Source organism: Phacochoerus africanus, chromosome 10 (genome assembly GCF_016906955.1).
Source record: "Phacochoerus africanus isolate WHEZ1 chromosome 10, ROS_Pafr_v1, whole genome shotgun sequence".
NCBI lineage: Eukaryota > Metazoa > Chordata > Mammalia > Artiodactyla > Suidae > Phacochoerus > Phacochoerus africanus.
The window spans coordinates 41,969,594-41,993,193 of record NC_062553.1 but is presented as its reverse complement, the minus strand read 5'-3'; the positions used below and the strand labels follow the sequence as shown (position 1 = coordinate 41,993,193).

The following is a 23,600-nucleotide window of genomic DNA, read 5'->3' as shown; positions in this document are numbered from 1 at the left end:
TGGAGGTTCCCAGGCTAGGGGTCAAATTGGAGCTGTAGCCACTGGCCTACTCCAGAGCCACAGCAACGTGGGATCCGAGCCACATCTGCAACCTACACCACAGCTCATGGAAACGCCGGATCCTTAACCCACTGAGCCAGGCCAGGGATCAAACCCACAACGTATAGTTCCTAGTTGGATTCGTTAACCACTGCACCACGATGGGAACTTCGATTTGAGTTATTCTTAACAATTAAGGTTTGTTGGGACTATATCAGAAACAAATTGTTCAAAACTTTTAATATGAGTGGAAAAATTAATCAACCCTGTGGTCCCTACTGTGGTATAAACATTTGGTCCCTTAAGTTTTCAAAATTTGAAATTCAACTCCTGTGGTGATGATATTAGGTGAGTCTTTGGGGAGGTGATTAGGTCACTAGGCCAGAGACCTCAAACATGGGATTAGGGACATAAATGTAGCCAACAAAACCTTACCCTCCATCTCATCATTCCAGTACACAGCTAAAAGATCCATTTATGAAGCAGATATTTGTCCCTCACCCAACACAAAGTAAGCTGGTCACTTCTTCTTGAACTTTTCAGCCTCAGCCATTGTAAAAATAAAATATTCTATTGTTTCTAAACTACCAAGTGTCTGGTATTTTGTTTTAGCAGCCAGAGAACTGGCTGAGGAAAAATATCTCTCAGCTCACAGACTTGTCAAGAGAAAATTTGAAATCTCAAAAGAAAGAAAATTGGCTGGAAAAAAATAAACAGAACAGAGGAATCCATCATTATGGAGCAACTAAAAATGATATGATATATACATAATGGGCACAGCCATATTAGAAGACAGATAGAAAGGAACTGAAATTAATTTTTAAAAAAGTAATGACCAAGAATTTCCCCAAATGAATGTCTGACATCAAAATCACAATATCCAAATTCAGACAAAAATATGACTAGGAAACTACTGACCAATGTTGCTCAGGAACACAGATGCAAACATTTTCAACAAAATCCTAAGAAATTGAACCCAACAATGTTTTGAGAGAATTGTATATCATGACAGATGGATTAATCCCAAGTAGGCAAGGCTCGTTAAACATTCGACAAATAATCATATCAATGCCCTAAAGAGAAAAATAATTATGTCAGTAGATGCAGAAGGTGTTTGAAAAAAATCCAACACCCATTCTTCAGAAAGACTCTCAGTTAAGTATAAGCGGAGTGGAGATTTCTCAAGCTGATAACAACAAACTACAAAAAAATCTTCTATCTCACATTGCGTTTGATGGTAAGAAACATGAAGCTTTCCCACTAAGGAGGTAAAAATCAAGGATGTTCCCTTCCATCACACCTTTTCCGTATTTTACTCAGTCCTTGCTAATGAAATAAGGCAAGAAAATGAGTAAAAGAAATACAGATTGGATAGATAAAATAAAAACAGCCCAGATAAAAAGTGGACTTGGAATTACCTCATGGATCAGCAGTTCAAGGATCCGGCGTTCTCAGGGCCATGGCATGGTTTGCACCCCTGGCCCAGAACTCGTGCTTGCCAAGGGCATGGCCAAAAAATAAGTGGACCAAGAAACTTTAAAGACATCTTGTCAAAGAAAATAGATGCTTTGCACATAACTATATGGAATAATCCAGATTACATGGTATCATTACAAGGCAAATTAGGAGTTCCTGTCATGGCTCATTGGAAACGAATCCGACTAGGAACCATGAGGTTGTGCATTTGATCCCTGGCCTCGCTGAGTGGGTTAAGGATCCAGTGTTGCCATGAGCTGTGGTGTAGTTCGCAGACATAGCTTGGATCTGGCATTGCTATGGCTGTGGTGTAGGCTGGCAGCTACAGCTCCGATTAGACCCCTCGTCTAGGAACCACCATATGTTGCAGGTGTGGCCCTCAAAAGACCAAAAAGAAAAAAAAAAAAAGAAAAAAAAAAGAAAAGGAAAATTAAAACTACAATGATAACCAACTACATAGCCCTTAATTTGCTAAAATGTGTAACAATTACAACAACAAATACTCTAGAGGACATAGAGCCATAGAAAATTTCATTCATTGCTGGAAGAAGTGAAAATACAGTTACTTTGGAAGACAGATTGACAGTTTCTACAATATTGAAAATACTCCCACCTTACAAAGTGGAAAGTATTCTTGTAGATATATTATTACATATATCCTGGAAGGAGTTAAAAACTTAAGTCCATACAAAAATGTGCATACTGACATTTATAGCACTGTTAGTATTGCAAAAATGTAAATAACATCAAGGTGTCCTTCAGTAGATGAATGGGAAAACATACTGTAGTATATTCCGGGAATGTAATAATTTTCAGAACTGGAAAAGTAAGTTATCAAGCATTAATTGTAGGTTGGGAGGGTAGATAAAGATGGTGGCAGGAGGACATGGAACTTACCTCTTCCCACACATACACTGGGAATACATGTACACATGGAATAATCCTTAAAGGACAGTGACCAAACACTGACAGAAGAACTCAAAAAACCTAAAAAGTCAAGAAAGATCTTCATGGAACTGGGAAGGATGAAGGGGAAAGAAAAGAAAAAGAAGGAGGGATAACTGGAAGTAAGTTAGCAGCTGCTCCTCTGGGAAGGTGTTGAAGGAAAAGAGATGCTCACAGCCAGGGATATCCCCTCACCAGCAGAGAGGTCAATGACAAATTCTTACAAAGATAGGACCTTTCAAGACTGCAAGAAAACTACAAAATATTACCAGACCAGTCACAGATAATGAAATTGAAACTGTGATGTAAAACAACTTCCAACAAAAAAAAGTTCAGCACCTAATGGCTTCACAGTTAAGTTCTGTAAAAATTTAGAGAAGGATTTCCTGTTGTGGCGCAGCAGAAACGAATCTGACTAGTATTCATGAGGATGCGGGTTCAATCCCATGCCTCGCTCAGAGGATCGGGGCTACAGTGTTCCTGTGAGCTGTGGAGTAGATAACAGATGAACCTCTGATCCTGCATTGCTGTGGCTGTGGCACAGGCTGGCCACAATTCGACCCCTAGGCTGAAAACTTCCATATGCCGAGGGTGCAGCCCTAAAAAGGAAAAAAAAAAAAAAAAATTAGAGAAGAGTTAACACCTGTCCTGAAACTATTCCAAAAAATTACCAAGGAAGGAATACACCTAGGTTCATTTTATGGGACCACCACCATTCTGACACCAAAACCAGACAAAGAAAGACAAAAAATAAAAATACAGGCCAATGTCACTGATGAGCATATATGCAAAAATCCTCAAATTTATATTGGTGAACCAAATCCAACAATATATTTAAAGGATTATACACCGTGATTAAGTGGGATTTATGTCAAGGATGTAAGGCTTCTTCAATATCTGTAAATCACTTTGATATACCACATTAACAACCTGAGGAATTAAAACCGTATAATGATCTCAATAGATGCAGAAAAATCTTTTGAGAAAATTTGATTAAAAAAAACCCCAAAACTCCAGAAAGTGGATATAGAGGGAACCCACCTCAACCTAATAAAGGCTATATATGAAAGACCCACAGCTCACATCATTTTCACAAGTGCAAAGCTGAAAGAGTTTCCACTAAGCTGGAACAAGACAAGGATGTCCACTCTCACCACTTTTATTCAACATAGTTTTGGAAGTCCTAACCACTACTGTCAGAGAAAAGAAATAAAAGAATCCAAATTGGAAAAGAAGTGAAAATGTCACTGCAGGTGACATGATCCTATACATAAAAAATACTAAAGGTGCTATCAGAAAACTACTGGAGTTCAGCGAATCCAGTAAAGTTTCAGGATGCAAAATTAGTACAGAGAAATCTCCTGCATTTCTATACAATGAAAGATCAGAAACAGAAATTAAGAAAATAACCCCATTTGCCAATGCATCCATAAGAATAACATATGTAGGAAGAAACCCACTTAAGGAGGCAAACTACCTGCCTTCTGGAAAATATAAGATGCTGATGAACGAAATCAAACATGACACCCACAGTAGAGAAAATATATTATGTTCTTGTACTGGAAACATCAATACTGTCAAAATAACCATACCACCCAAGGCAGTCTATAGATTCAATGCAATCCCTATCAAATCACTAGAGGCATTTTTCAAAGAACCATACAATTTCTTAAAAAAATTTGTGTGGCAACACAAAAGATTTCCCTCCCCCGCCAACATAAGCCATATTAAGAAAGAAAAATAGAGATGGTGGAATCATGCTTCATGGCCTCAACCTATAAAACAAAGCTACACTAATCAAAACAGTATGGCATGGCACAAAAACAGAAATATAGATCAGAGGAATAGGATAGAGCACACATTATTGAACCCACATACCTATGTTCAATGAACCTATGACAAAGATGTCAAGAACATATAGTGGAGGAAATTGCAGCTATATATATATAGCTTTTTAGAGCCCCACACACCATATGAAGGTTCCCAGGCTAGGGGTTGAATCAGAGCTGCAGCTGCTGGCCTACACTACAGCCACAGCAACTCGGGATCCCAGTCGCGTCTGCAACCTACACCACAGCTCATGGCAATGCCAGATCCTTAACCCACTGAGCAAGGCCAGGGATCAAACCCACAACCTCATGGTTCCTAGTTGGATTTGTTCCCGCTGAGCCACGAAGGGAACTCCAGCAATGTTTTTCTATCTATGTCCTAGAGTAATGGTATATTTACATAATGGAGTATTGCTCAGCCAGAAAAAAAATGCCATTTGCAGCAACATGGATGGATCTAGAGACTCTCATACTTAAGTGAAGTCAGTCAGAAAGAGAAAGATCAATACCATATGACATCATTTATATTTGGAATCTAATAAATGGTATAAATGAACCTATGTATAGAAAAAACAAACTCATGAATATGGAAAACAGAATTGTGGTTGCCAAAGGGGAGGGAAGATAGTTGGATGGACTGGGAGTTTGGGATTAGTAGATGCAAAATCCTGCATTTGGAATGCATAAGCAATGAGGTCCTGCTGTCTAGCTCAGGGAAATATATTTAATCACTTCTGATGGAACATGTTGGAGGATACTGTGAGAAAAAGAATGTTTGTAGGAGTTCCCGTCGTGGCTCAGTGGTTACCAAATCCGACTAGGAACCATGAAGTTGCAGGTTTGAGGGTTTGATCCCTGGCTTTGCTCAGTGGGTTAAGGATCCAGCATTGCCATGAGCTGTGGTGTAGGTCGCAGATGCAGCTCGGATCCTGCATTGCTGTGGCTCTGGCACAGGCTGGCGGCTACAGATCCGATTCGACCCCCAGCCTGGGAACCTCCATATGCTATGGGAGCAGCCCAAGAAATGGCACCAAACCCCCCCCCCCAAAAAAAGAATGTTTATATATGTGTAACCAGGTCTCTGCTGTACAGCAGAAATTGACAGAATACTGTAAATCAAGTATAATTAAAATTTTTTTAAAAGAAAAAAATACTAACTGAATTAACAAAGATTACCGATAGAAACGCAGGTCACTGTAACGGCACTGGAAACTATAAAGATAAACCAGTCAAAAACAGACAAATTGCTGGGATAAAAAGCACTCTAGAAGCAATGAATAGCAGACTAAATGACAAAGAACCAGTAAGGGATCTGAAAGATAGAATAATGGAAATCACCAATCAGGACAGCAGTCAGAAAAACAAATAAAAAAAAAAGAATGAAGCCAATATACATGATGTATGGAATAATCGAAAATATGCCACACTACGCACAATAGGGGTTCCAGAAAAATACCTGCAAATGACACAACCAATAAGGGGTTAATATCCAAAATATACAAACAACTCATAAAACTCAAATGTTGAGGAAACAACCTAACTGAAAAATGGGCAGAAGACCCAAACAGACATTTTCCAGAAGACATATAGATGGCCAACAGCACACAAAAAGATGCTCAATGTCACTATCAGAGAAATGCATGTCAAAACCACAATGGAAGTATCACTTCCCACCTGTCAGAATGGCTCTCTTCAAAAAGTCTACAAACAATAAATACAGGAGAAGGGGTGGAAAAAAATGGAACACTCACACTGTTGATAGGCATATAAATTAGTGCAGCTACTCTGGAAAACAGTATGGAGATTCCTTAAAAACCAAAAACATCTTCTTTATCCATTCCTCTGTCAATGGACATTTAGGTTGTTTCCATGTCTTGGCTATTATATATAGTGCTGCAATGGACATTTGAGTACATAGGTCTTTTCGAGTCATCGATTTCTTCGGATAGATGCCCAGGAGTGGGATTGCTGGATCAAATGGCAGTTCTATTTCTAGTTTTTTGAGGAATCTCCATACTGTTTTCCACAAGTGATTGAGTCAATTTACATTCCCACCAACAGTGTAACAAGGTTCCTTTTTCTCCACACCCTCTTTAGCACTTATTGTTTGTAGACTTTTTGATGATGGCCATTCTGGCCGGTGATAGGTGGTACCTCATAGTGTCTGATTTGCATTTCTCTAATGAGCGATGTTGAACACCTTTTCATGTGTTTTTTTGCCATCTGTATGTCTTCTTTGGATAATTGTCTCTTTAGATCTTCTGCCCATTTTTTGATGGAATTGTTTGTTTTCTTGGTATTGAGCTGTAGGAGGTGTTTATAAATTTTGGAGATTAATCCCTTGTCAGTTGATTCATTTCAAATATTTTCTCCCATTCTGTGAGTTGTCTTTTCATTTTGTTTAGGGTTTCCTTTGCTGTGCAGAAACTTTATTTAAGTCCCATGTATTTATTTTTGTTTTTATTGTCATGACTCTTAGAGGTGGATCTGGGAAGACGTTGCTGTCGTTCATGTCAGAGAGGGTTTGGCCTATGTTTTCCTCTAAGAGTTTCGTAGTATCTGGTCTTATATCTAGGTCTTTAATCCATGTTGAGTTTATTTTTGTGTATGGTGTTAGGGAGTGTTCTAATTTCATTCTTTTACATGCAGCTGTCCAGTTTTCCCAGCACCACTTATTGAACGGGCTCTCTTTTCTCCATTGTATATTCTTGCCTCCTTTGTCATAGATTAGTTGACTGTAGGTGTGTGGGTTTAATTCAGGGCTTTCTATCCTGTTCCCCTGATGTATATTTATATCTTTGTGCCAGTACCATATGGCTTTGATGACTGTAGCTTTGTAGTATATTCTGAAGTCAGGGAGCCTGATTCCTCCAGCTCCTTTTTTCTTTTTCAGGATGTCTTTGGCTATTCTGGGTTTTTTGTAGTTCCAAATAAACTTTAAAATATTTTGTTCGAGTTCTGTGAAAAATGTCCTTGGTAATTTGATAGGGATCTGTAATTTTTACAGGGGAAAAAAAAAAGTCATGGTCAGAGTTATTTACTAGCAGGCCACAAGGAAACAGAGGTCTAGAGGTCAGGATGCAACAAATCTCACAGTTGTTTTTTTTTTTTTTTTTTAATTTGGAGGGAACAAGAATTAAAGAAATAGGACTCAGGCTGGAGAGTAATCTTTGTCCTCATCACTAAACACAGATTTAATGTTAATACTTTGAAGAAAAAATATATGTACTCTAATTTCCCGAAAATGCTCTATTTCTCTTATAAAACCTAATACAAATTTGTGTGGGTTTGTAACAATTTATGGATTCCGAAGCATTCCTTTTGATTGAATTTCATTGTATTTCCCCCTTACTATATTTTTACTGGCTTCTTGGTAGTACAAATGCACAACTGGATCACTGCTTTTCACTTAACAACATAACCTGTTCTCACAGCTTTGTAAGGTAGATATTGCAATTCCACAATAAAGAAAATGAAGGGGATTAGTGATTTTTGCATATGACATTGACAACAGAAACATTCATTTAATAAAAATTGTCTGTTATGTATCAGACACTCTTCTAGTGCTAGACATGCATCTGTGTTCCAAATAATTAAACAAACAAAAAAGCCTACCCTCATGTACCTTATATTCCAGTGGGGGGAGACAGACAATAAAATAATAAGCATAAGTCAAAAAGCTCATTGTAGTTTTTGTATTTTTATTTATTATTTATTTTTTTCCTTTTTTAGGGCTGCACCATTGGCATATGAACTTTGCCAGGCTAGGGGTTGAATCAGAGCTACAGCTGTCAGCCTACTCCACAGCCACAGCCACACCAGATCTGAGCTGCATCTGCGATCTGCATCTTAGCTCACAGCAACACTGGATCCTTAAGTCACTGAGCAAGGCCAGAGATCGAACTTGCAACCTCATGGTTACCAGTCGCATTCATTTTCACTGAACCACAATGGAACTCCTTATTTTCGTGTTTTAGAAGACAGTTTATCAGTTAGCTATTGCTATAAAACAAACCACCGCAAAACTTGCTCAAAATAGTAAGGATTTACTATGGCTCATGAGAATAAAGGGAGATGAAAATGTGATTGAGAGGGTTAGGGTGCCACATTAAATCAGGTGGCCTTATTGAGGTGACTGGTGGGCAGCCTCTTAGATGGCCCTGCTAACCCACACCTTCCTCATAATCCTGCCTTGAATAGTTCCCTTCCTTGCAGAGTGAGCTGGACCTTGTGACTTCTTTCACACAGACAGACACAGAAAAAGTGATGGGATGTCTCTTCCAAGACTAGGTCACAAAGAGGTGGCCTTCTGCCTTTCATGGCTTTGCCTGCCTGCCCTGATGGAAGTTCGGCCCCATGCTATGAGCTGCCCCACAGAGAGACCCATGTGGCAGGGACCTAAGGGAGGCTTGGCCCTTAGTTCAATAACCCATGACGCTAGCTGAATCCTGCTATGGCCACATGCATTTGGAGGGGGTCTTCCCTCAAGGGAGCTTACTGAAGGGACCTCTGGCCTCCTGACATCCTGACTGCAGTGAATGCTTGAGGCACAGGTACCCAGTCATGGGACACCTGAAATCCTGACCCACAGAAACTATGAGAGTTGTTTTGTCCTTTTATGCTGCTAAGATTTGGAATACTTCATGACACAGCAACAAATCACACAATGACTAGAGGCGAGGGAGTTAGTCACATGGCTTTCTGGGGGAAGAGAAGTCTACACAGAGGGAACAGCCGGTGCAAAGGCTCTAAGACAGGAGCATGACTGATATGCCCAGGGAACAACAAGGAGGCCAGTGTACAGGAAGAGGGAATGAGAGCAAGAATAGCAGATGAGGTAACTGGGGATAGCAGATGAGAGATGACTGGGGGTCATATCATATTCAAAGCTGGTAACTCTGGACTTAGTCTAAGAGCAATTGGGTGCTGTTGCAGTGTTTTGACAGAGCAGTGATATGATCTATATTTTGGAAAGATCGCTCTGGCTTGTATTGAGAATCAGCTGGAGAAAATAAGAAGAAAAGCCAGATCAATAAGGAGTCTGCTGCAGTCAGGCAAGAGATGACGGTGGCTCAAATCATTAGTCATGGTCACAGGGATGACATCAGGACATAGAACCACTGATTGGCCTGTGTGAGAGGCCAATGAGAGAGAGAATGAGAAGAGTCATGGAACAGCCCACTGTTTTCACTGAGTAAGTAAAGAAACGGAGTCTGTAGGAGGATCAGGTGTGGGGGATGAGGAAAATCAGAAGTTCAAGTTTAATTGTGTCAAACTCCAGATATCAATTACACACCATGTAGAGACCTTAAGCAGGCAGTTGGACATGAATCTCGAGTTGAAGAATGATGTTTAGGCTGGAGATAAATGTATACTGAAGTTGTCAGTACACAAACAGTTTTAGAGTCTTAAGACTTCATGAGATCAACATCTATTGATAGAGAAAGTGACTATAAACTGGGAATTGGTGTTTTCCTACATTCAGAAGTCAGGTTAAGACAAAGAATCAGTGAAGCAACCCAGGAAGGAGCATCCAGGGAGGGAGGAGGAAAACCAAGAGTGTGTGGAGTCTTGGAGTCAGTTAAAGGAAGTGTATCAAGGTGAAGTGACCTAGTCCTCTATGTTCATATGTTTACTAAGAAGTGACCCCTTGATTTAGCATGGTTGCCAGAGACATTAAGAGCAGTGGCAGGAGTTCCCATCATAGCTCAGCAGTAACCAAAATGACTAGTATCCATGAGGACATGGGTTAGAACCCTGGCCCTGCTCAGTGGGTTAAGGATCCAGCGTTATCATGAGCTATGGTGTAGGCTGCTGATGCAGCTCAGATCCTATGTGGCTGTGGCTGTGGTGTAGGCCAGCAGCTGCAGCTCCAATTCGACCCCGTGCCTGGGAACTTTCATATGCTGTGCATGTGGCTCTAAAGATAAAAAAGCTCCCAAAAAACCAGTGTCAGTGGAGCTGTGAGGTCTAGAGAGTAATTGGAGTGGGTTTAGTAGTGAAAGAAAACTGTAGCTGGTAAAAAAATAAACATTTAGTTTTGATGCAAAGGCACCAGAAAAATAAGGTTGTATCTGGTGAGGGAAATGGGGTTATGTTTTGGGGTTAGGGGATGCCAACTGTTACATTTGGAATGGATGGGCATTGTACAGCACAGGGAAATATTTGTGATTTTGTCACGTTGCTGTACAACAGAGATCGAAGAACCATTGTAAATCAACTACACTTTAATAATGATAAAAAAAAAAAAGGTATTTGTCTGCTGATGGGACAATGGAGAAAGGGCAGAACTTTGCTGATTTAGTTGTTGGAAGAATGGCTAACCAATGTCTTCAGGTGGAATCTAGTTAGTGCTCAAGGAGAGGGCCTGGCTTTGAGTAAAAATCCAGAGATATTGTTTATGTTTTCAGGAAAAAATTATAAATGAATTTGAAAAGAGCAAAAAATATGACTGGTGTTTTGTCTAGCACAGCCTTCAGTTTATCTGCACCTTGTCTTTGAGCTATTTTATAACTTTCTAAGTCACAGACATTTCACAGGAATGCAAAAAATTATTTTCTATAGACATGCAAATGAATTTTGTACAATGGAGGCACAACTGATTTCTCTCCGCCACTACAGAAACCAGCTGGGCATCTATTAAGTGAATTCATTTTGGCATACCTCATCATCCCTCTTTGTCTGCTCTTTGAAATTCTTCTGTGAACTGATGCTAACATCTTACTAGTTTCTTCATTATTTAATGAGTTCAATAAAAGCTTTGGCACAGATGGAAGTTCCTGTTGTAGCTCAGCCATAACAAGCTGACTAGTATCCAAGAGGATGAAGGTTCAATCCCTGACCTTGCTCAGTGGGTTAAGGATCTGGCGATGCTGTGAGCTGTGGTGTAGGTCGCAGACTCGGCTCAGTTATTGTGTGGCTGTGGCTGTGGCACAGGCCGGCAGCTGTAGTTCTGATTCAACCACTAGCCTGGGAACAGGTGTGGCCCTAAAAAAGCAAAGGAAAAAAAACCAAAAATAAGGCACATATTCATTTTATATTTGTATGAGGATCATGGTTTTTTGTTGTTGTTGTTAGTTTTTTGTTTTTTTTGAAGTATCTTTCAACAATAGTAATGAGGGCAAACAATGTTTACGGGCAGATGCTCAGGTGGGTACAGGTCGTGTTGGTATTCTGTAGAATTCCTCTCCCAACATCTTGTTTTTCCTGAGGACACAGATGTGACAGTAGAATGGCACAGTGAATGGAGTAGAGATGTTTAGTATGATGGTAGCACAGAAGTCCGCTTGAGGTTAGTGGCCGCCAATATGAAGGGGGCTGTTCATGGACTATTTCTCCAGCCACAGTCAGCTGCACAGGTGCACACACAAAGGAGGGAGGGCTGAATTTAACCTGGGGGTGCCTTGGTGAAATTAGCAGGAAGGAGCAATAGAGTTGGGGATGTGTACAAAGATTAGAGTGATCCACTTGGAATTGAAGGAGGATGAGGAGGTAAGAAAAGACGGAAAAATGCAGACAATCATAATGTCATGATATCAATATATTGGAGGAACCCTTAAGTTGGAAAGACTGTTGGAGTTGCTGTACTAGAACTGTGAGCTGGAAAGACAAGGGCTGGTAATCAGCAAAGCAAAGTATTCTATGTGGGGTCATCATCCTAGCATCTGAACAGTCTATGATTTGAGGGTCACTTACCTGATAAGCATCAACTCCTTTTTGTGTGTGGAAAACACAGATGATTTGCATGGAGTGCTTATTCCCCTTCTAGTTTTATTCTTATGGTCTTTCTCAATGAGATGATTCCATGAAATCAAGTCTTGTTTTCTTCAAGAGTGAACAGAATCTGCAGACAGACAGGCAGCATGATGAGCAGGGTCTCTAGGGAAGGTTGTGCAGTTTGTGCACCGCATAGAAGACACCAGGCTCAACAGTGAGTGGGCTGAGACCCAGCTCAAGCTCTACTCAGTGAGCTACAGTCCCATCAACAGTTACCTTGTATGCCCACAAAAGTTCATGCCCTGCTCTCATGGGGATATTCCTAGAGTAATGACTTTTCTAATTCACAGAAAGATCCTATACAGGGTTCAATCCCTGGCTGGATAGAGTGGGTTAAGGATTGGCATTGCTGCAGCTGTGGCTCAGATTTGACACCTAGCCAGGGATCTTCCATTGTTGTGGGTATGGGAAAAAAAAAATATGTCATAGAATAGCTCTTCATAGTACAGTTTTTATTTGAATAATTAAAAATTTCCCCCCAAACCAATAGATGGGTTCCTAGGAGATCTTTGGTATTTGCGGAAAATGATGAAGTATGACTCACGTGGATGATTTAAAGATCCACTGCTACCTTCAGGGCTTCTTGTCCATTTGTCAGAAAAATCTTAGAACACTAGACTAATGTGAGATCCTGATAAAAATCAGTTAAATTTTTTTTTTTTCTGATAAACAATGTGAGCAAGTGGGCAAAACCTGCTTAGACAGGTATAAGATTTTCTACTTGTTGATCTACTATTTTAAGATCTTTAACATATCAGTTCATTTTGAGATACATTACTTATCAATGGTCCTTGAATTTTCAGTTAACTTTAGTTATGCAAATGTTTAGAGTCCCCTTAAACTATCCATTAAGCCTTACATAAAAATTCCAGCAAAGGCTTCCTCTTTTTTTGATAGGAATTTTAGCCATAACCACTCATTGAATATAGAACAAAGCTTTTGTGGACAAAATAATCTATGCTCAATGAACGCAAATGTTAGTGTAGAAGATGAGCTACAACTCAGAGACTTAATTGTTATTCAGTAGTTAATCCAGGGAATGCTGTTTGGAGGTAGTTGACTATCATTTCCTGGAACTTAATAGCAACAGAAGAGGAAAAATTAGAGCTATTCCACTAAGCCAACAGGAAAATCAAGAACCGCCCCCCCCAAGCTATTTCTGGATCACCTATATGAAGAATTTGCAGACTCCCTTTGGTGCTCTCCTTTTAGGCATACGGAACATCTTCACCAACACAAAGAGCAATCCTGACTGTGACCTTGCAATCACCACACAGTTCTGAATTATTTCCCATGGTTGAGCTTTCAAAGACCACAGGACTTTGCCCTGAACCCCTCTGAGGACATCACTACTTCCTTTTTTATCTTCACATAGAAATGCAATGTTTGGGCAAGGAAGGGGGTACTGGGAATGCTCTCCAGAACAGCAGTCAAATTCCTAGTCTAAGCCAGCATAAAATTGCATGCTAAAGCAAAATACATTTTTTTCATCCCAAAATAATATGCTACTAAAAATTATCCATCTCATTTGGGTGAAAATTAAGACTAAAACATTATATGCTTTACTTTCCTAATGCAGAAAGTTGTGTTCCTGAGTCCTGGTCCTGAGGATGGTAAAACCAAATGTTAAGTGAAGTGAGTATGTCATTTATTTGAATAGGTTGAGCAGCTGATGGAAGTGGTATCTGATTGCTGGAGGAGAAAATGCTACATCCGAATTCTAAGAATTTTAGAATATGGGCTGACATACATATATTTAAAGTCAGATTAAATGAGAGTGTATTTAAAAGCTTCAGTTGACTCCTCCAAGGATGGGGCTGGGAAGGATATTCTTAGACTATAAATTCCATTATGTGTCTGGTTAATAATGAGGTTCTTTCCCTCAGTTACTGCAAAACTTTGGTACCCAGTAGACTAAAAGACATTTCTATAAAAGGGATAGTTAATACCTCAGCCAATAAGCCAGTAAATCTTATGCTGCACAGATGTGCAATTTTTACTGCATTGCTCAGGCTATAACATTATTTTCTATTTTCATACCATGCATTTATAGCCACTTGATTCAACCATGGCTGTTTTCTTTAACATAAGCTATTTCAAGTGTAAACTTTATTTTTAAACATGTTTGGATTTATCCTATTAGAATAAACTCAGGCAGACATTAATCTAATTTGAATAACTACATATGAATGAGGCTACAGTACCATCCCATCAGACATGGAAGTCAGTTCCATTCAGGAAGGCCTTCTGTGCATAAATATAAAAATAGTTTATTTTCAGATGCTTTCACTTTTAAGGTACTCCTTTGAAAGGGACGTCAAAAAAGTATTACATAAAAGGTTTCACACTTTCTGTCAGGCTATGATTTGAGGGGGAGACGATTACTGATGATTAATTACATACAGAAATCCCTGTGGTAATAAATCAAATTCCCATAAACTCATTTTTCTCTGAATCCATTGGTATAACTTACACATTGTCGTCATTTTCAAAGGCTATTCTGCCTTGATTGCAATATGATAAGCAGTTACTGAGCACCTACTACACTGTGTGGTCTAGTTAATTTGTCTGTAGCGAAAACGAAGCCATGGATGACTTCTCTCTTCCTCTGTGTAGGTTTGAAGCTGTTCGTATGTTCTTGGTTAGTTTGATTTCAAAGCAGTTTGCAGAGGTCTCATCTACTTTTGAGCAGTTTGTTGGTTTTACAAAGCTCTCTCAGGTCTGTCACAAGTATTTCTTCTCTGAAGACTCTTTTCCTTGAGGAATAGTGCTTTGCTCATTCAGTGAAGACTTTTGGATATAGAAATGGAACAGAGTTTCAAGCAGTCCAGCAGAGAGTGTACTTTGATCTCTAGACTTCGTGGTCCTTAAGAATCGTACCCAGCACCTGGTTTGCATTCTTCATGACTGAGGTTTTCTTAAAACAGAAATGGTAGGAAAGCTTTCCTATGCTTTGGATAGGAGACAAATTTGCTTCTGTAGAACTTGTGACTGAGGAAAGCAGACAGGGCCTGGTTGAAGAAGACGTATGTTACCACGAGCCACCAAGTTAAGTTGTGGAATCCAAAGGTGACAGCCATGGAAATGTAGATCATAAGCTCTGCTAAGTAGTTAGGAGAAGAAACGTATTCAAACCAGTCTCCAAAAGGGATTCGGTGGTTACAGTGAATGACCACTCCTGAAATGGAAAAAGAAGATACCGTGAACGTTGAAGCTGCTAAAAGAAAGTTTTATTATGTCACTCCCCAAATAATTTATAAAAACTCCTTTAGATGGGAGTTCCCGTCGTGGCTCAGCAGAAACTAATCTGACTCGTATACATGAGGACACAGGTTTGATCCCTGGCCTCGCTCAATGGGTTAAGGATCCAGGATTGCCGTGAGCTGTGGTGCAGGTCACAGACATGGCTTGAATCCCACGTTGCTGTGGCTGTGGTGTAGGCTGCCTACTGAAGTTTTGATTCGACCCCTAGCCTGGGAATCTTCATATGCCGTGGGTACAGCCCTAAAAAGACAAAACAAACACAAAAAACAAAACCCAAAATGAACAAAAAAAATTTATTTAGAAAAGGGTGTCACAGACCTGTGCAAACCACCACGCCATTAGCCATTACACCCCCACTGTCAATCTACTCCATGTTAAAAAGTCACATGCCTAGGTTACACTAACAACTGCCAGTAAGCACAAAGAAAGCCTGTTATCTCAAGAATCCTCCAAGCTAGTCATTAAGAGCTCAAACTACAGAGTCAGACTTCCTAAGTTCAAATACTGGCTCTATCACTTTGTTTTAAATTTTTTTTTTCTTATACTGGATTTACAATGTTCTATCAATTTATGCTGTACAGAAAACTAGCGGTATCACGTATAGGCTGTGTAACTTTAGATAAGTTTAGATAAGTTGCTTAATGAACCTCTTGTGCCTCTGGTTCTTCATCTGCCAAATGAGGTTTCTCATCTGTCAAATAAGCAGACTGTACCTACTTCAGGCCAGTACTATGAAGTACATATAAAGCACTCAGGATGGAGCAGGCACAAAATACTCACTGGATAAATGCTGAACAGTACTATCCCACTTTTTAAAATTTCAAAATGCCTAATAAAACCTGTATCTGTGATAAGACAACATAAGCTAACTAAAAAGATTTTTTGCTTTGGCTGGAATGATACTAACTAACTCAGCACAGTAATACCAGTAGTACTAATGCTAGTTAGACACATATATATGCATTGTAGGCCCCAAATGTGGGCAGAGAACAGAATCATAGAATTCTGGGCTAGATGGGGCCAGAGCGGTTTTTTAACATAAGGCTCGCATTTTATGGAAGATCAAGACCCAGAGAGTCTTGTCAAAAAATGAGTATTTGATAGATGAGTCAACTAATTAGGGCTAAAATCTGCATGCAGTGGTTCTGAAGGATATCTCACCTGCTTTATTTTTCCTGAGGTTGCCCAGAATGACATGGCACTTATACTGATGAACAGATGACCAGATGAACATCATCATTCCAAGGATATGGAACCACCGAGCCTGCATCACGAGATTCTTCCCTATCACATTGACTACAGAAATAAGAATTATCTCATTAGCTGACTCTGCAAAATTTCAGAGGCTCAGAGAATTAAAAAAATGACTGTCAGTAGAACACCATTATCCACTTAGTTTGCTCCTCATGACTAGAACATCATCCTGATGTAATTTCCCAAGTCCAGAGGGGAGAACACCATCCCGCTGGATGAAGGAGGTGTGCTCCTCAGCCAGGGACAGCTGTCATGGCCCCCGGTGGAGAATCCCATACCGACCCTTCTCTTGCTCCTTCAAGTGTTTCAAGCACAGAGGTCAGCTCTGCCTCTCACTCTCATAATGCACTCTTGTGTGGTGGGTCTATTTTGCATTTTTATTTCTAAGCCTGCTTTTATGTCTTTCTTACACCTCTCTGCTGAGAAAAAAACAGTTTCTTTTTTTTGGCTTTTTAGGGCCACACCCACAGTATATGGAGGTTCCCAGGCTAGGGGTCTAATTGGAGCTACAGCTGCCAGCCTACACCACAGCCACATCAATGCAGGATCTGAGCCGCATCTGTGACCTATACCACAGTTCACGGCAACGCCGGATCCATAACCCACTGAGAGAGGCCAGGGATTGAACCTGCGACCTCATGGTTCCTAGTCGGATTTGTTCTGCTGGGAACTCCCAGAAAAACACTTTCTAAAGCATCTCACCCTGAGCCACGGCTAGGGAAACCTGGAATACTCACTGGCTCTGGCTACTGAAGAAAGTCACTGGAAGTAAAGGCTAAGGGTGACGCTTCTCAAAAAGAAAAGAAACGTAAACTGCAAGATGAAGAACAAAATGGTATCCCTTTCTGGTTAGAGAGAACCTAGTCAGAGAGATTTCGTTTCAGGAGTAGAAACACTCAAAGCCTCATCTTCCTCTTCCTTCTCCAGCTACTCAGGAAGATGGGAAGACTGCGGGTCTTCTAAGGACTGGCACCAGAAAAGCAAATGAAGGACTTCCCTGTGTTCTTCAGGAAGCAGTTGGGCTAATTAGGGACTTGACTGAAGAAACTCAGCTGCCCACTGGCAACAGGAAAGAGCCCGAGGCTCTGGAGTCAAGAAGGAGCCCCTGCAAAGTTGATTCAGGTAAGAGAACACCAAGGATCAAGCTATTCCAAATGGTACCTGGAGGCAGGACTCAAACAAGGACAGCAAATGAACTATGACAGTCCCCTCCCTTTTCCTTCTTTCCTTTTTTTTTTTTTGTCTTTTTGCCATTTCTTGGGCTGCTCCCGCGGCATATGGAGGTTCCCAGGCTAGGGATCTAATCGGAGCTATAGCCACCAGCCTACGCCAGAGCCACAGCAACGCAGGATCCAAGCCACATCTGCGACCCACACTACAGCTCACGGCAACGCCAAATCCTTAACCCACTGAGCAAGGCCAGGGATTGAACCTGCAACCTCATGGTTCCTAGTCGGATTCGTTAACCACTGAGCCACGATGGGAACTTCATTTTTCCCCCTGCTTTTTAGGGCAGCACCCACGTCATATGGAAGTTTCCAGGCTAGGGGTCAAATCAGAGCTGTAGCTGCTGGCCTATACCACACCTATACCAATGCAGGATCTGAACCATGTCTGCAAACTCCACCACAGCTCACAACAATGCCAGATCCTTAACCCACTGATCGAGGCCAGCAATCAGACCTGAGAAGTCCTCAGGGATACTAGTTGGCTTCATTACCGCTGAGCCACAATGGGAACTTCCAAGCTCCTATTATTTCCATCAGACCCCACAGCTGGCACATGCCTCTGTGTATTCTCGCTCAATGAACTCCTGAACCAGTCCTGGCCATACTGTCCCAAATAACAGCAGATGACCTCTTGAAGGGCAGGTGGGTGAAACGCAAGTTTCAGAAACGCTTCAGAAGGGAATGTCTACAAGCTAGTTTGTGTCCCAGCAGCCTTTCCCTGCCTGTTTTTCCAGGAGAGAGGGCAGAAATTGGGGTCCAGCCAGTAGAGGAAACTCCAGGAGAGAGATGTTATACTAACAGACTATAAGCTAGTGGGCTTCCAAAGTGCTCTGGAAAGTTCCTTAGAGTGAAAACCTAGGACGGTTCTCCAGGAATGATAGTTCAAACTGTGACATGGCAGCACAAAGATGCTATGGCAGAAAGCTCAGGGAGGAAAAACTGACTTGATTCAGTTCAGAGAAATTAGATGGCGATACTAGCTGAGTGGCTGGAGCCAATAAATACTCCAGGAATTGAGAAAGATCATCAATAAGCTATACTTGAAAATCACTCCTGGAGCCAGGGTTGTCCAACTGCAAGAGTGAGAGGATGATCAAAGCCACTGACTCTGAAATCAGACCTGAGGAGAAAGCTCACCCACTGAGTACTGGAAATATCCAGACCTTGGTCTCAATTTACGAGGAGGGAAAGGGCAGCTTTAGGAAACAGGGAGGGCTGGACACAGAGAAAACAGTCACCAATGATCTAGCCTACAGTGTCCGAACAGATGAAGTGAGCTCAGCATTAAAAACTCATTTCAATCACCCCACATAATATTTTTTTTTCAAAAACAATGTTCATATATGTTAGACATCCAATCCTCCTTCCCCCTGCCCCCAAGTCACATTTCATTTCCTCCTCAGAAGGAAAGGCCAGGATTTTGCTTCCCTCTTCCTGGCTAGTGAGAGGGGAGAAGTGTTAATAGACAGAATTCTGATTGCCCACAGTGCTCTTCTGTGCTCTCCCCTCAGGCTGCCTCACTTGAAGAAAAGCTTTGTTGTAACAGAAACAATCACAGAACTAAATGGTAACAAAATGGCTCCCTCCATCCTCTTCAAATCACAGCTATTCACCATGAGCTCAGGCACCCCTTCCTCCTCTGGTCTTCCAGGATTTCACCTTGCAGGACAATGTGCCCTCCCCTCCTGAAACCCTCTCCCCCACCCCAGGATGAGGCTTTGGTGAGGCCACCTGGCTTGCAGACCTTGTCTCCTATTCTTGGGTGTGTCCCTGGTTTCCCGCTCCACTCCTGACCCTACTGGCTCTTTCCTTTCAGATGGACTCCACAGGAGTCCAGAGACTTTGGTCCCATTGAGGGAAACCCCACGTCTTCATCCTCACACCAGGCCTCCTGACAACTCTGCACTTTTCTCTCTTTACTGAATGTACTTCTCACGCTGGCGTCTCCCAGGTTTTGGCAGTTACGTTAATGTGATGGGTAACTGTCAGATACCCTTGGCCATGGTGAATTTGTAAAGCTACAATCAGAGCCCCAGTTTCTCAAATGCAAAGCGGACTAGGCATGCATGTGTCAAACTTCCAGAATGCTCTGTGGAGTGCTTCGCCCACTGGGTCCCTTAGACACCCAGCTGTCGGACTCTAGCAACCACTCACCATGCCGGCCGTCCATCGGCACCTGGCTCAGCACAGTCAGGCCGACGAGGACGTAGTAGACAAGTCCAAAACAGTACTGCACGACGTGAATCACAGCATCAGAGAAGACACTGACATAGAAGCACTCGAGGAGTCTCCGCACGCTGTGCAGCCACAGAAACACCAGCACTAAGAAGGCAGACAGAGCCAGCTCACCCCCTACAATTCAGAACGGAGCATGCTCAGCATTTCTCTCCAGGAAGAATTCAAAGTTATGGTTTCCCTACCATTAAACACAGTTTTAGACAAGGTTGGAGCCAGAAAAGGACCCTAGACACCATCCAGTCTAATACGTCCTTTTTTGGGGAATGGGAAAGAGGGCCAAGCAAAGTCAAGGAACATGCCTCAAGGTTACATTGTGAGCTAGTGACAGAGCTGAGACAAAGACAGGTCCCTTTACTTTATGGGAAAGACTTTCGGGTTACATGACCATCATTGTGAAAGCGTCTGTGCATTCAGAACCCGACCCCCACCCTGGCACGAACAGCCAGGTGAAAATGTCAGGAGTTGTTCCTGGATTACCTCGGAGCAAGCCCCCCCTGGGGGCCTCCCTGTGATCATGGGGGGACAAGAGACACAGGCACATAAGAGGCAGAAATGGAGATATGAACAGATGAGGATATTATGCATTTCTTTCCATATTAAAAAAAAAAATAAATACTTTTGGGAGTTCCCATTGTGGCTCAACGGTAAGAAACCTGACTAGTATCCATGAGGACATGGGTTCAATCCCCGGCCTTGCTTAGTGGGTTAAGAATCCAGTGTTGCTGTGGCTGTGGTGTAGGCTGGCAGCTGCAGCTCCGAATCGACCCCTAGCCCAGGAACCTCCATATGCCTCAGGTGCAGCTCCAAAGAGAAAAAAAAAATTATACTTTTGGGAGACTGTGAGCCTTGAGATCTGTCTTCCATCTGCTTTTCACCCCTTGCCCTAAAAGAAGTCAAAAGAAATGCTGGTTTTTAAAATGCCATAAAATCTATATGTCTTTAAAAATCTTACCATAAACACATATCATAAAAACACAATGAGGATATAGCCTAATGAATTTTCACAATCTAAACCAGCCCATCCCACACATTCAGCTCAGCTAGATTAAGAAGTGAAACACAACCAGCTCCCCCTTGTGTCCCCTTCCAAGTACTGCTCCTTCCCCAACCTCCCAAGGGTAAACTCTATGGAGATGTTCATCACGGAGATTAGCTTTGCCTGCTTTTCTACTTTAAATATAGTAAAGCCTACTTCTAACTCTTCAGGAATAGGTTAAAACAAACAACAAATAAAACTCCTCACAACCACCCTCCAAATACCAAAACCCCAGCCAGCCCCACAGTAAACAAATGAAGAGGTGAAGTTTTCATGGGTGAAGTGGGATTCACTGAGGTAATGCCCCCTTCCAAGTAGGATTTGCAGAGATTATTCCTTTTTTTTTGCTTTTTAGGGCCCCACCCACAGCATATTGAGGTTCCCAGGCCAGGGATCGAATCAGAGCTGGCCTGATCCACATCAGATCCAAGCCACATCCACATCAGATCCAAGCCACGCCTGTGACCTACACCACAGGTTCACGGCATCCCTGGATCCTTAACCCACTGAGTGAGGCCAGGGAGTGAACCTGAAACCTCATGGATGCTAGTCGGATTTGCTTCTGCTGCACCACGACGGGAACTCCGAGGTTTTTCCTTCTAACTGCCACCTTTTGCAACAAATTCCCCTGGTCATACAGAAAAGGATTGTTCCTAAGAAGCCAGTGGTTTGGCTGCTGGAACAAAGGACAGAGATTGCACCAGAAAAATTTGTTTCTAATTCTGCCCCTCTCCCCATGCCTAACATTAATTGAGGCCACTTTATGGCTTTTACCTTCAATTCCCTGCTTTTTAAGTTGTTCTCTGTATCCTTTCCTCGAGGCACAGTGAGGCAAATTTAAAAAAGGCTATTTTCTAAACATATGGTCAACTATTTACAGCCAATTTTTATTATATAACCAAAGCCTTATGGCACAAGGAACATTTTAAACCATGATCAAAAGTAATTTTCTATCAAATTTCTGGAGCCCGGAGATGAGATTTTGGTTGGAACTATATGTAAGATAAATGTTTCAAGGCAAACCCAAGGGATCATAAAAGCTTTTCCCCTGAAGTGTAAAGACTTCTGTATAAATTTATCAACAGTACTCAAATTATCAGAGGCAGAGAACAGTCAGTCCTGTCCACAGCACAGTGCTTGCTGGGAATCAGGGACGGGAGCTGACTCTCGGCTCTGCCATGACCTCGGTGAGAGACTAGGGGCCCTCCCCGTGGCTGTCTGGCTATGATCCATGAAGAACCCTTTCTGCCCCCATCATCCACTTCCAAGGCCCCGCTGAGGAGGAGTCTGAGAGTGGCTATGAAATACCAAGAACAGCTCCCTGCAGGGTGGAAAGACAGGAAGAGGAGGCAGTGGGGAGTTGTTACCTCGGAACTGCGCAGCCCCAAGAAGTCTCAGCAAAACATGAAGCCAGTTTGGAAAAGGCACTCCCAGGAAGAGAGCCTGAGTGAGGTTCCAAAGCAGGAAGCCGTTCCACAGCACTGACATGATGTAGAAGTGAGAAAAGTACCTGTGAAGGGAAAAGATGGTAGGCAAATAACCAGAGCAGATCCACTTGAGGCCATTATGCAGGAGGACTATCTTTAGTCTTCCCCCCATTGCACAAGTATAGTTATCCTTTTTTTTTTTTTTTTTTTTTTTTGCCCCTTTAGGGTCACATTTGCAGCATGTGGAGGTTCCCAGGCAAGGGGTCTAATTGGAGCTACAGCTGCTGGCCTATGAGAGAGCCACAGCAACGCCATATCTGAGCCACATCTGCGACCTACACCACAGCTCACAGCAACGCCAGATCCTTAACCCACTGAGCGAGGCCAAGTATTGACCCAGTGTCCTCACGAATACTAGTCGGGTTCGTTAATTTTAGGGAACTAAAATTTCACTTCAAATGATGGGACTGATTAACTCATATGAAAAAAAGGCTTCCTGAGGTTAAGAAGAACATGAATGACCTTAGATGAGGGTCACCTAGCTATCTCTCTTAGCTCACAGTAACAGGAATGACTCAGACTCAAAAGAAGGGGACTCCAAGGTTTGGAAGAGGAAGCCCAAACCTGTATGAACACAAGCCAAGTCTGTGGAAGATTTCTAAATCTTGAGTAGTAGTGCCAGAATAGCCACACAACTGCTATGCAAAATTTGGACAATCACAGGCTCTCATGACTGCAAGAAACCTTAAAAGTCTTCTGATTCAATGTTTTCCTAAATTGTGTTGACCTAAGTTATATTTTATAATAACATGACAAACTTCAACTCGTAAAACTGGCTATCAACTCCTGATGGGTACAGCGCCTATTTTGCAATCAGAAAAAAGTAAAACCACAAAGCCAATAAAAATCGCTATTAGCAATAAATAATGTTCATTTAACACAAAAAATGTTGGTTTGCTGCAATGAAATCATCTAAAACGACACAAGGATCTAACCCAGGTTTTTTATGAAGTCTCTTTCTTTTTTAAATTTTTTTGTCTTTTCTAGGGCCGCACCCATGGCATATGGAGGTTTCCAGGCTAGGATT

The 23,600-nt window shown here is 41.7% G+C and overlaps 1 protein-coding gene across 5 annotated transcripts in view; it reads right to left on the bottom strand.

The window, feature by feature from the left end:
• The window catches only part of SRD5A3 (steroid 5 alpha-reductase 3), a 33,521-nt gene that overhangs the window by 2,059 nt on the left and 7,862 nt on the right, over positions 1-23,600 (bottom strand). The window contains exons 2-7 of one of the 5 annotated variants that reach the window (XR_007137461.1): positions 22,454-22,596; positions 19,967-20,164; positions 16,491-16,625; positions 14,539-15,243; positions 11,985-12,132; positions 7,222-7,281 (exon numbers count right to left, since the gene is read on the bottom strand). Coding sequence is in view for 1 of the 5 variants with exons in the window: in XM_047798516.1 (XP_047654472.1) it covers positions 14,984-15,243; positions 16,491-16,625; positions 19,967-20,164; positions 22,454-22,596 (736 nt within the window). In the remaining 4 variants the exon portion in view is untranslated. Of the gene's footprint in view, positions 1-7,221; positions 7,282-11,258; positions 11,277-11,340; positions 12,133-12,502; positions 15,244-16,490; positions 16,626-19,966; positions 20,165-22,453; positions 22,597-23,600 lie in introns of those variants that run through there. The other 4 variants (XR_007137463.1, XR_007137462.1, XR_007137460.1 and 1 more) reach the window with 4 other exon arrangements.